Below are 12,948 nucleotides of genomic sequence, written 5' to 3' on the forward strand. Positions count from 1 at the left end.
TTTCTCTCACACACTCTGATTCTGATATGATTTAAAACCCTTCCAAGATCAGGCATCTGCCCTCAAGAAAGGTGAGAGGATCTGCGAGCTTCCTCTAAAGCTAGAGTCCCCCCTTTCCTCTAGGTGGAAAACGAACACATTATCTCTGTCTATTGGGATGTTTCTAATGTTTGGAAAGAGGAAGAAAAAGCTCAGGGAAGACAGAGCTGGGGGCTTGATAACCAAATCCAGACCCGCTCTGATTCAGCTTCCCCACCGTGGGAGTGCAGGATCAGACTTGTGATCAGTAAGTCACGGTGCCGGCAGAAGCAGTGCAAACGGAAGGGAGCTGGGGACACTTACCTGGAGATTCTGACCCTCCATCACATCCCCACAGCCTACGAGGTGGGGTCCTGTGACAGGTGGAAAGCCCACAGACTGGCTGACCCCCATTTCATCACCGGGTGAATCAAATGACTTGCCGGAGCTGAACTTGCTGGCTGGATGGGGAACATAGAACAGCCGCTTGCTGGCTTCCTCTTGGCTTCCTGTTGCTGATATGTGTTATCTGCTACCCTGTCCGCCCGTCCTTAGCACCTCATCCTCCCTGCCGTCACTCACTGAATCTTGCACCTACTACTTTGCTACATTGCCTTTGCCAAGATTGGGGGTTGTTTTTTATTTATTTTGCTAGGTGATGAGATGGCTGTGAAGAGGAAAGAGAGCCATCCATACTCCTCACAGCCCATTAACAAATGTTTATCCAGCAGCTACTATGTGCGCAGCACAGCAGTAACTGCTGCAGAGACTGTCACACAGACCTTGCTCTCCTGAGGCTAATAGTAACCACTAAGATCCATTATTTACAGTTAGCACTGTACTGACCTCTTTATAGACATTATATACATTACATCATTTCATTGTCTCAACAACTCTCTGAGGTAGGTACTTTTTTTTTTTTTTTTTTTGAGACAGAGTCTCGCTCTGTTGCTAGGCTGGAGGGCAGTGGCATGATCTTTGCTTGCTGAAACCTCCGACTCCCTGGTTCAAGTGATTCTCCTGCCTCAGTCTCCTGAGTGGCTGGGATTACAGGCATGTGCCACCACGCCCAGCTAATTTTCTTTTTTATTTTTAGTAGAGACGGCGTTTCGGCATGTTGGCCAGGATGGTCTTGATCTCCTGACCTCATGATCTACCCACCTCAGCCTCCCAAAGTGCTGGGGTTACAGGCGTGAGTCACCGCGCCCGGCCTGAAGTAGGTACTATTAAGACCCTGTTTTGGCCGGGCATGGTGGCTTACGCCTGTAATCCCAGCACTTTGGGAGGCTGAGGTGGGCAGATCACCTGAGGTCAGGAGTTGAAGACCAACCTGGCCAACATGGTGAAACCCCATCTCTACTAAAAATACAAAAATTAGCCGGGTGCAGTGGCAGGCACCTATAGTCCCAGCTACTCAGGAAGCTGAGGCAGGAGAATTCTTGAAGATGGGAGGCAGAGGTTGCAGTGAGCTGAAATCGTGCCACTGCACTCCAGTTTGGGTGACAGAGTGAGACCCTGTCTCAAAAAACAAACAAACAAAAAGACCCTGTTTTACAGATGAGGAAACTAAGGCATAAAGAGGTTGAATAACCTTCCCAAGTTACCCAATGGCAAACCCATCTCTGCCTAATCGGGAAGCTAAGTTCTTAACCATTACTGATCCTGCTCAGTGGGGGATTCGGTTATACATATGCAGTCACTGAACTAAGCTTTTTCTTAAAACTGTTTATTTTTTTGAGAGACAGGGTCTTGCTATGTTGTCCAGGCTGGTCTCAAACTCTCAGGCTCACACAATCCTCCTGCCTAGGCCTCCCAAGTAGCTGGGATTGCAGGTAGGAGCCACCACACCCAGCTTTAAACTACTGAATATAGGGTGGCACTTATGCTGGGCCTTTAAAGATGAGGAAGTTGAGAGGCAGGGGAGGAGGAAGAAAGTACATACAGAAAAAAACCTAAGAGGAAAAAGAGCAGAGGTAGGGAAAAGTATGATGTGGGCAGTAGATCAAACAGAAGCTTTCAGCACGACGGGCGTGCACGCTCCTGACTAGATAACATTCCTACGGCTCATCTGCTTCCTAAACTGGGGCCAGTGCTCCCCTCACCCTCTTCAATTTCATCATCTCCAACACCATCATCACCGTCACACTTACTCTGTGCCAGGAACTATGTTTAGTGCTTTTCATATATTATTTTATTTAATTCTTTCAACAGTCCTCTGAGATACATATTATTATCTCATTTTACAGATGAGGAAGTGGATGCTTGACAAAGGCAATTTACCCAATAACATACGGCAAGCAGAGCCAGAATTCGATCATGGGTAATGTGGTTGTAACATGAGAACATCAAACTTCCCAGTACCCCATGCCTTGTGATTTGGGTGGGGCTGACCCCTCTTAACCTCTAGAGTTGAGCCTTAATTAACTGGAGCCAATCAGTCCTTCTTATTCTCTGGTCGGTATTTGGATGAAGAGTGGGCATATGGCATTATGCTGGTCCAATAGGAGTAAAGCTTGGGACTTTGATTTGATGGTTGAGGGGAGAAAAGTTCTTCCTTGTTTTGAACTAGTGTGATGTGCAGATGTCACCTGTCAAGTGGCCTTGAAGCACAGGATGAAGATACCCATGGTGGATGGCAAAACCGAGAGAATCACAGAGAAATAGAGGCCCATTTGTGAAGACATTAAGAATCCACAGATTAGACCATACCTGAAACCTGACCCACTCCTAGACTTTCTAGTTAAATGTCAGTAAGTTCCCTTTCTTGTTTAAACCAACTGAAGTTAGATTTCTTTTGGTTGCAACCAAAAGCATCTAAATGGATACACACTGCATCTGGGGTCCACATGTTCATGATTAAATTATTCTGCTTCTTTTAAGATGCTCTGGGAGAGATTCGGGAGTTCCAGTCAAAGCATGTCTGGGTAAGAAGAGACCTAAGAGAGCATTTCTGTCAATCCTCCCCACAGTTGTCTTCCCCCTTCTCTCAGTACATACACGTGCTTTACCAGGGAAGACACCAAGGTCCAGAGAGATTAAGTGAGCTGCTCAGAGTCACAAGCAGAACGATGGTAACAACACACAGTCTCCTGGTTGTCAGCTGCCACTTGTCTGGTCTTAATAATCCTAACATCATTCTATTTAACTTTGAAAGATAAGAAATTATTTTCTTTCTACTACAGATAGCGTCTTCTTTTTGTTTCTCTTTAGCAAATTTAAAAAACAAACCCAAATCTTTTGAAAGAGAAACTAAGCTCCTGATGTCAGTGGGTTGTTCAGCCAGAGTGAAGGGGGATGAGTTCTGCTTAGCCTCAGACCCTGACCTTTCCCCATCGCTTGTTGTTGAGGTCTACACATGGAAGACCTACTGCTGGGGCCACAAGACACATGTCACTCACATGACAATGAACCAGCTACAAGTTCAACTGTCATAAAAGAGAGGCAGATAAAAGACCACAGGAGTTCTGAGAAGAAACAGTGCTCCTTTAGCTTGGAAGTAGAGAGCAGGGGAAGATGGGAAAGGCTCTTTCAAGCAGGAGAGAGCGAGCAAAAGCACGGTAAGAAGGAAGCTTGTGTGAGAAACAATGCAAGGTGAGAAGAGAAAGTTGTGACCAGATTTGGGGAGGAGCAGTACCTCAAGTGCTAAGCTAAAAAGTTGTTTCTCTTTAGCATTTCTGTTTCTCTGGAAATGAGGTCATGTTCATGAGAGATAATCTGAAAGAACCACATTGGAGGCCCAGCTCGTTTGGTGCCTAGCTTTTTTTTTTTTTTTTTTTCTTTTTTTTGCTTTCTAACATCTTTTACTTCTTGACCTTTCGAAACATCCCAAAATTAGTAATATTATAATCTATGCCACAATCTTAACAGTTAAGAAAAAACATAAAATGAAGGCCTAGAAAGATCTTTGTTACTCATCTAGAATTATTTGGTATAACAGTATTTTCCAATGGAGGAAGACTATTGGATTTCAGGCAACATAAAATATGGGGCCAAAGAAAAGGGAGAAGGTCTTCAAGGAGAATTTGTGCCTTTAAGTTTTTACTGGTACAACAGTCCTTCAGCCTGGACAAATCATGAAAGACAAATCATGATTTTCAAAGACAAATCATGAAACAGAAAAAAAACTTTATTTCAAGCAGGTTCAGTGATATATGTGTGTGCTACAGCAAAGGCTGCGGTTGTGGCTAAGTTTTATTTCAAACTGTATGATGTGGGCTGGGCAAGGTGGCTCACGCCTGTAATCCCAGCACTTTGTGAGGCCGAGGTGGGCTGATCACCCTGAGGTCAGGAGAGACTGGCCTGGCCAACATGCCAAAACCCTGTCTCTACTAATAATACAAAAATTAGCTAGGTGTGGTGGCACACACCTGTAATCTCAGCTACTCGGGAGGCTGAGGCAGGAGAATCACTTGAACCCGGGAGGCGGAGGTTGCAGATCACACCACTGCACTCCAGCCTGGGTGACAGAGCCAGACTCAAAAACAAAACAAAATAAACAAAAAAACCAAAACTGCATTATGTATAATTTTGACATTACGTGGTAATGCTTAACTTCTGCCAAAATGTAGATTCAATCCAACATTATGCCAATTTTTATACTGATTGTAGTCCCTAAGTTTTCATAACCAAAAAAAAAAAAAAAAAAGAGAGAGAATAACCTTACAGTTACCTACTAAGGAAACGAACTGTGAAATCAATTCCCCAATATTGCTTTGAAAATAAAACCCTTGGTTGTTAAGAGAAATTCCAACTTCCAACTCCATCCAAATGTATTATTTAACTGGTATTCTTCAGTCATCATCTACTGTTGGCTTGATTGTCACTCCTCTTATCTGACCCCAACCAATTAAACGCCAGTGTTTTTCAACTCTTCGGCTAAGGGCAATTTTTTCTCCTACCTCTGTGCACACTGGATTGGTCAAAACAATTTTACCCAAATCGGCCTTGACAGCACTAACTCTCCCTCCTGTCAACAGGGATCCTATGTTCACCATGAGCACTTCATTCTTAGACAGCTTTTGAACCTTTGCTGCTTTCTTGTCTCCTTCAGTGCATACACCTAGAAGCCGTCTAAGCAGGAAATAGGAAATTTCCAATTCTGTGAATATCTCAGGTAAAGCTCTGACTGTACCAAGTACTTGCCCCACCATTCTGTCAGCCCGGCACAAAGTGGGGTCAATTTTTGTTCCAACTCCAGTAAGACCGCCTGGAGCAGCATATTACAGATCATTATGCTCTGCAAAAAGTGATACAATTTTGGAAAAGATTGGTTTACACATGAGTTTTCCTTCACTATCTTTGGAAACAATACCAGGTCTTACTTCTATCTCCTGGCCCACTGTTAATACTCCTTTTAGGATACTACCACCAGCTACACCTCCGTTAAGGTCATCAACTTTACAGCCAGGTTTGTCGACATCAAAAGATTTAATAACAATAAGCCCGGGCTCTGAAGTAAAGTCTCTTGGGGATACTGGAATTTTCTTTACTATGTACTCACAAACAACTTCAATATTGTATTTCAGCTGAGCCAAAATTGGAATAATGGGAGCTAACTCTGCTACTGTACCTTAGACAAATGCAAGGATCTGCTCGTATTCTTTAGCCTGACTTTCTTTTACCAAATCAATTTTATTTTGTAGAATCAAAATATGCTTCAGTTTCATGATCTCTATAGCAGCCAGGTGTTCAGACGTCTGAGGCTGAGGACAAGAGTCATTACCAGCTATCAACAGAAAAGCTGCATCCATCACTGCTGCACCATTCAGCATAGTAGCCATCAAAACATCGTGGCCAGGACAGTCAACAAAGGAAACATGTCTGACTGATTTGAAGTTCCCTTTTGTCCCTGCAATATCTGTAGGAAACTCATCAGGTGTACTGCTCCCACAAGATCTATAACATCCTGGCCGAGGGCAACTTGGGTCACCAAGTTTATAAATCTTAGTATTAGCATATTACAATCCAACCTTGATTGTAATATTTCTTTCTAGTTCATTTTTGAACCTGACGGTGTGAACTCCAGAAATAGCTTTGACGACTGTGGATTTCCCATGAGCTACATGACCAATTGTACCTATATTAATTGTGACTTGTCTGCTGATAACTTCGTGTGAAAGTGGCGTCAACTTGGTAACATCCAACGTGGTGAGATCCCGACGCGAAAGATGCGGCTGCCCCAGAGTCACTCCAGCTTCTCCGCCCGCCATGTTGCCAGACTTTTTTTTTTTTTTTTTTTTTTTTTTTTTGAGACAGGGTCTTGCTCCGGCTCCCAGGCTGGAGTGCGTGGCTCACTGTGGCCTCACCCTCCCAGCTCAAGTGATCCTCCCACCTCAGCCTCCTGGGTGGCTGGGACTATAGGCACTTGCCACCACGACCGGCTAATTTTTGTATTTATTTGTAGAGATGGAGTTTCATCATGTTGCCCAGGCTGGTCTCAACCTCTTGGGCTCAAGCGAATCCTTACGCCTTAGCCTCCCAAAATGACTGGGATTACAGGAGTGAGCCACCGTGCCAGCCCTGCCTAGCTTTCTTATCTTATGCAAGTTATCTGATCATTCTAAGCTTGATTCCCCATCTGTACAATGGGAACACTATCTATCCTCACAGGGTTGCTATGGAAATAAAATGAAATAATGCATTCAAAGCACCTGGTGTGGTACCTGACTCTTAGGAAGCATCCAAGAAATGTGTTGATTGAGTGAAAAGTAGAAACACTAGGATTTGGCCAGAGTGAATCTGGAGAGTCAAGAGCCAATCAGTCAGCTTTTAAGATTGGAGAACCAGGACAATAGTCCTTAAGCTTCTTATGGGAAGAGATTTTTGTCTCACCCTGCATAGAGAACAGCACTTGGGACAGGAATCAGGATAAGGGGACTTGGAAATGGCCAAAACAGAAGAGAGCAGAACTCACTGTGCTCCTGGAAAGTTTCTGGGAGGATCATCAACTAAATTGTTTAGAAATAAAAACTACAGAAGCTAATTGGCCAGAGTGAAGCTAACATGCAAATGAATCTTTGTTTCCTAGGCTCACATTGACTGATGTCCAAATAGGATAGAGAGATGGAAAAATCCAATCTGACTTGCAAATTTTGCCAAAGAGACTTTCACACAAAGCATCCAGTCATTTTTAATAAAAGTCACGGAATTTTCCAAGGAAATCAGTCTATGTGTCTCTACCTTCTTTTGCTCACTGTCTAAATGGTTCATGGTGGTGCCTGTCCAGAAGCCTCTCCATCCAGTGAGGCCCAGTGAAATCTCTAGTCCTCTGTGAAGCTTTCCCATGTCCTTCCAACCTTTCCTCCTCTCATCGCTGATCACTGTCCACATCTGTTATCTGGTAACCAATCTTAGGCTACCTTAGGGCAGCTCTTGGATTAACACCTATTCTAGCAGTTTTCAATCAGTGACTTGCCTGCAACAGTGGTCCCTGGAGAATCTAGATCTTAGGTTCCTGAACCTATTGTCACAATCACCTGGGAAGCTTTAAAAAATGTGTATTCTGGGGCCCCTATTTCTGAGGATCAATTCGTTTGTAAAAGCTTCCCAGGTGTTTCTAATCAGCCAAGTTTGAGAACCTCTGGTCTGGACTTTGATTAGAAATGTCTCTGGATGAATTTTTCTTTCATTCAGACATGTATGCATGCAGCAGGCGCTTACTGAGTGTATACTGTGTTCCGGTCCACCATTTTCACGACTACGATTTCACTTGGTATAATCTCCAAGGCCACCCAGAAGCATGTTCCTATCACTAGACTTAATGTAGTGCCCTGCATACAGCTGGTCTCAATAATTAATTTATCCAATGAATACTATTTAATTTTTGGCACACTTATGCCTCACCTCTTCAGATCTACTCCAGGAGTAAAGACTGGATTTTATATGCTTTTCTAGGCCAAACTGTTTATCTGCATGCTTTCCCCACATAGTTGGGACTCAACAAATGTTCCTTCATTTGGCTTTGATTTAAACCCATCTCAAGTCTTCTTTAATCTTTGTTTTTGATCTAAAAATAAGGCTATATGGTATAATGGGGGAAATAGGTTTTGATGACTCTGAATTCTACCCCTGTCACTTATTAGCTATGTGATCTTGAACAAGTTCCTCAAACTCTAAGCTTCTGATAATTTATTCTCACAACAGAAATAATAACTACGGCCAGACACGGTGGCTCATGCCTATAATCCCAGCACTTTGGGAGATCAAGTGGGAAGGACTGCTTGAGCCCAGGAGTTCAAGACCAGCCTGGGCAACATGGCAAAATCCTGTCTCTACAAAAAATTTAAAAAAGAAAAAAATTAGCTGGATGTGGTGGCATGCAACTGTAGTCCCAGTTACTCAGGAGGCTGAGGTAGGAGGATTGCTGGGGCTTGGGAGCTGGAGGCCACAGTAAGCCAAGATTGTGCCACTGCACTTCAGCCCAGGTGACAGAGCGAGCCCTGTCTCAAAAAGAAATAGTAACTAAGGGCTGGGTGCAGTGGCTCATACCTGTAATCCCAGCACTTTGGGAGGCCAAGGCAGGCGGATCACCAGGTCAGGAGATCGAGACCATCCTGGCTAACGTGGTGGAACCCTGTCTCTACTAAAAAAAATACAAAAAATTACCCGGGCGTGGTGGTGGGCGCCTGTAGTCCCAGCTACTTGGGAGGCTGAGGCAGGAGAATGGCATGAACCCAGGAGGTGGAGCTTGCAGTGAGCCAAGATCACGCCACTGCACTCTAGCCTGGGTGACAGAGAGAGACTCTGTCTCAAAAAAAAAAAAAAAAAAAAGAGAAATAGTAACTGCTCATGAGATTGTTGATGAGGATTAAATAATACATGTAAAGCACTCAATGGATAGAAGGTACTATAACCATAGGAGGCAACTATAATTATTTTAACTGCATGGCCTCTCAAGTTCCTTATATGTAAAATGGATACTTCGTAAGTGAAAATATTGCCTAGGGCCTGGTGCATTTTGAGTGCTTATAAAATGTTAGGAATTAATTAACAATGCTATGTCTCTCTTTCCTAGTCAAGGTCTCTCATTTTTCCTGGATTAAGCCTTTTGGCAAAACAGATTCTTTCCCAGCAGCCTTTTCAGGCCTCAGACACCCCTACCAAAGCCAGTGTCTACTGAACAGGCCCAGAAGAGCCCAGAGGGAATGGATGGGGCTTAAGTTGCAGCTGTCCTCTCCTGCTGGGGCCCTGTTTCTGCTGAACAGAGGACTGCTGCTCTGCCAGCTGTGTGACCCTTTCATCAGTGGATATTTCAAGATACAGTCCAAGATAAGCACTTCTCTGGTGCTTCCTTTCAGATAAAGCTCTCTGAAGACTAAAAGCTCATTGGCCTGACCTTTGGTCTCTGGAGGAAGTGAGGAAATATCATCTAGCTGGTAGATAATGAAGACACCAAGCACTCGAGGGATGGGTTTGAGCAACAACGTGGCAGAGCTAGAGAAGAGCCCTGATAAGAGTGTTTCAGAGCATTAATAATTGTGATAAAAATAATCTGTCTCTAGTGAGGGTCTTACAGTTTACAAGGCATCTTCACACATACTAGCTTGTTGGCTCCTCAACACTCCTCACCTGAGACTGACGGAGCAACAGTCATCTCCGTTTTAGAGAGGAAGAAACTGAGTCCCCGAGGGCAGGAGGCAGAGCTGGCCTAGAACCGGGTGTGCTTACTTCGAGTCCAGGGTAATCGCCGATCGGAAAGAAGGAATGAGGGCCCTTCTTCCGCCGCCGTGAAAAACAGAAAATTGAGAGTAAAAGTAAAGTACACAAAGGGTGGAGGAGCATAAAGAAGCCCGGGGAGGCCGGGCGCGGTGGCTCACGCCTGTAATCCCAGCACTCTGGGAGGTCGAGGCTGGCGGATCACGAGGTCAGGAGAACGAGACCATCCTGGCTAACACAGTGAAACCCCGTTTCTACTAAAAATACAAAGAATTAGCCGGGCGTAGTGGCGGGCGCCTGTAGTCCCAGCTACTCGGGAGGCTGAGGCAGGAGAATGGTGTGAACCCGGGAGGCGGAGCTTGCAGTGAGCGGAGATCGCGCCACTGCACTCCAGCCTGGGCGACAGAGCGAGACTCTGTCTCAAAAAAAAGAGAAAAAAAAAAAAAAGCCCACGGTTCAGGGAGGTGAGGCTGTAGGGTCAGGGTAGGGCCGAGGAATTAGGGTAGGGCTGTGGGGTCCAAGGTGGGGCTGCGGGGGCTGGGTCCTGGGACAGGAGCTCAGTGGGGATTCCAGGGGCGCTGCCGTTAAAACTGCGAGGCGACCGTAGCAGGGTCAAGAGGGTGGGTGGCTACAGGTGTCTGAATAGGAAACGTAAAGGACGAAGATTAATATGCAATTCCTACGATTGAGAGACGCCGAGGCCCCAAACCGGGCCAGAATACGAAAATCTGCAGGAAGCTCAATTAACATATGGGTGTTTTCTTCAATCAAACTTACCCAGTCAAGCTGATTCCTCAGAAGCAGCCCCAGACGTTTAACTCGACGGAAATGAGAAACGGCCCAGGAACCCGTGGCCCTTTGGTCGTTGTAGTTTCCAGGGCTCAACATGGACACTTGGAAGCACTTCCGTTCCTCAACCTAGAACTACAACTCCCGATGTGCAGTGGGCGAGATTGCGCATTACAACCCTAAGACTACAACTCCCAGAGTTCTACGCGACCTCCCCGCTCCGCGTGGTCGTGCGAAACCGCCCAAGGCCCGGGATGCGGTGTGATTCCTCCCCCTGGTGGCCTGAAGAGGAGCCGCCGCGATTTCTGCTCTGGAGCGGAGGGTTTTACTTGTAGTCTCGTGAGTAACCCTCCGCCTCACCCTCCTCAAATAGTCCTCAGGCGTGCCTAGAAATGGCCCCAGCTTCGCTTTATTCTCAAGGAGGTGGGAGGAGGTCGGCGTTTGTTTTGTGTCTTCTGCACACTTTGTTTCCTGGAAGAATAATAGACTGATCGTTCAAATTAAGGGGACATTCCCTACCAGCCTGTACCTGTTGACACCTGTGATTTTCTATTGTCCTCAAAAGACTCTCTGGCCGAGAAAGGGGAGGAACCCGAGTGATCTGCTGGGCCGCAACCACCCCACATTACTGTCTTTTGCTGGTTCTTAGCGACACCGATGGACAAGATACCGCCCCTAGCCTCAACAGAAACACAGTCTAGCAGAGAATGCAGCCCAGTGAATAATGACAACACAGAGCTGTGATCTCATGAGGAGACACAGCAAGCGTGGGAGCCTTGAAAAGGGGCCTCTGGCCAGGCTTGGGGGAAAGGGGCGGTGTCTGCAAGGCTTCTTAGAGGGAGGAATGTTAACATTGAGACCTGATATAAGGAAAGAACGTAGCCAGGAGTACAGAGACTGTGAAGAACATTTCAGAGTATGGCATTAAGTTCAGTGCTGGCTGCAGCTGAGTGTGAGGGATGGAAGGAGATTATTTTGGGGGCAGTGGAGGTTGGGGCAGTGGGGGTCAGGCAGAGCCCATCCTCAGGAGTCCTGTAAAGTTCTATAAGAAATTTGGATCGTTCAGGCAGCTCAAAAACGTTCAGCGGCCCTCTACTACCTATGAAATGAAGTCCCAACTGCTTAGCCTGGCATTCAAGGTCTTCCCTAACTTGCATGCCCCCACGCGGCACCCCCACCCTCCAGCCCCCCTCTTCTAGGAGCTTTGTTCATGCATCCAAAGTTTCCGCCGACATTTGTGTGTGCCTCTCACATGTGAGTTGACTCACACTGCCTTGGGTATCTCCTGGATTAGAGATCTTAACTCTTGACATATTATGAGCTCTTTGAGGTCAGGTACTGAGTCCTGCAGTCGCCCCCGCCACTCACTGTTGCAGCCCACATCCCCCCAAATCACCAGGGTCCAGAGTCCCTGCTTTAGGCCCTCCTCTCTTGCCAACACACTGTTGTCACCCCCATCCTTCCAGCAGCCAAGATAAAGTCATCAGGAGAGAGTGTTGGCAGCCCTGCACTGTGGTAATTAAGCCCCGGATCTCATTAAATCTGTGGCTGATGGCGGAGGCCACAGAACCTGAAAAGCTTAATGCAGATCAGAGAGCGGCTCCCTTTGGCCCGTTAATCCGTGCTGTGCAGCTGGCCAGAACACTCAGGACAAGCCAGAAGTCCTGGTCATGAGAGGGACAGCTGGAGGTCATTTCTTTCAGTCTCCTACTCCCAGACCAGGCCATGCTGGAGCCATTTGCTGGCCAGCTGAGTTAAAAATGTCCCAGGGATGGGCATGTCACCACCTCCTTTATCTCCTTTGTCACAGTTAGGAAGATCCTCCTTGGACACAATCTGACTCTGCCCTGTTGCAAAATAAAACGGTTGAGTTTAACTACACTTCCTTCCAATCCGGTCTTTTCTAGGATAAACAACCCAAATGCCTTTACCTTTTAAGCAAATGTTTGATTTTCCAGCATTTTCATCATAGATCTCATCCTCCAATAGCCCAAAGTTCTCTTCAAATCTGCTGTCAGCTACCATCCCAACTCTGGCCTTTACTTTGCTGGTAAATTGCTTCAAGTTGGTATTTGGGTGACCAACTTTGGATTTCCTATTTTTTTTTTGGCGGGGGAGCAGGGACAGAGTCTCGCTCTGTGGTCCAGTGGTGGGATCACGGCTCACCGCAGCCTCTGCCTCCTGGGTTCAAGCAGTTCTCCTATCTCAGCCTCCCTAGTAGCTGGGATTACAGGCACATGACTACTAATTTTTGTATTTTGAGTAGAGACGGGTTTTCACCATGTTGATCAGGCTGATCTTGAACTCCTGATCTCAAGTGATCTGCCTACCTTGGCCTTCCAAAGTGCTGGGATTACAGATGTGAGCCACCACGTGCCGCCAGTGGACAAAACTTCTAAAATAAAAGTAGAATAGGTATACAGTAGAGTATGTAATGTGCACTAATCTTACATATACAGTTTAATTTCTTAAAAACATTTGCTATAA

At 45.9% G+C, this 12,948-nt stretch overlaps 1 protein-coding gene and 1 pseudogene across 14 annotated transcripts in view; both read right to left on the bottom strand.

Moving 5' to 3' along the window:
* PAFAH2 (platelet activating factor acetylhydrolase 2) overlaps positions 1 to 11,017 on the bottom strand; it is a 75,026-nt gene extending 64,009 nt beyond the window's left edge. For 7 of the 13 annotated variants that reach the window (XR_002521755.2, XR_001902293.3, XR_001902289.3 and 4 more), the window contains exons 1-3: positions 10,450 to 11,014; positions 9,586 to 9,732; positions 343 to 479 (exon numbers count right to left, since the gene is read on the bottom strand). Coding sequence is in view for 6 of the 13 variants with exons in the window: in XM_017958476.3 (XP_017813965.1) it covers positions 343 to 479; positions 9,586 to 9,610 (162 nt within the window). In the remaining 7 variants the exon portion in view is untranslated. Of the gene's footprint in view, positions 1 to 342; positions 480 to 9,585; positions 9,733 to 10,449 lie in introns of all 13 variants that reach the window. The other 6 variants (XM_017958476.3, XM_017958473.3, XM_021937806.2 and 3 more) reach the window with 6 other exon arrangements.
* On the bottom strand, positions 3,763 to 6,239 carry LOC101009130 (annotated as a pseudogene). The gene has a single exon (XR_159608.5). The product of XR_159608.5 is annotated as a eukaryotic translation initiation factor 2 subunit 3 pseudogene (transcript).
* Positions 11,018 to 12,948: the final 1,931 nt, after the last annotated feature.

This window comes from Papio anubis, chromosome 1 (genome assembly GCF_008728515.1).
Source record: "Papio anubis isolate 15944 chromosome 1, Panubis1.0, whole genome shotgun sequence".
NCBI lineage: Eukaryota > Metazoa > Chordata > Mammalia > Primates > Cercopithecidae > Papio > Papio anubis.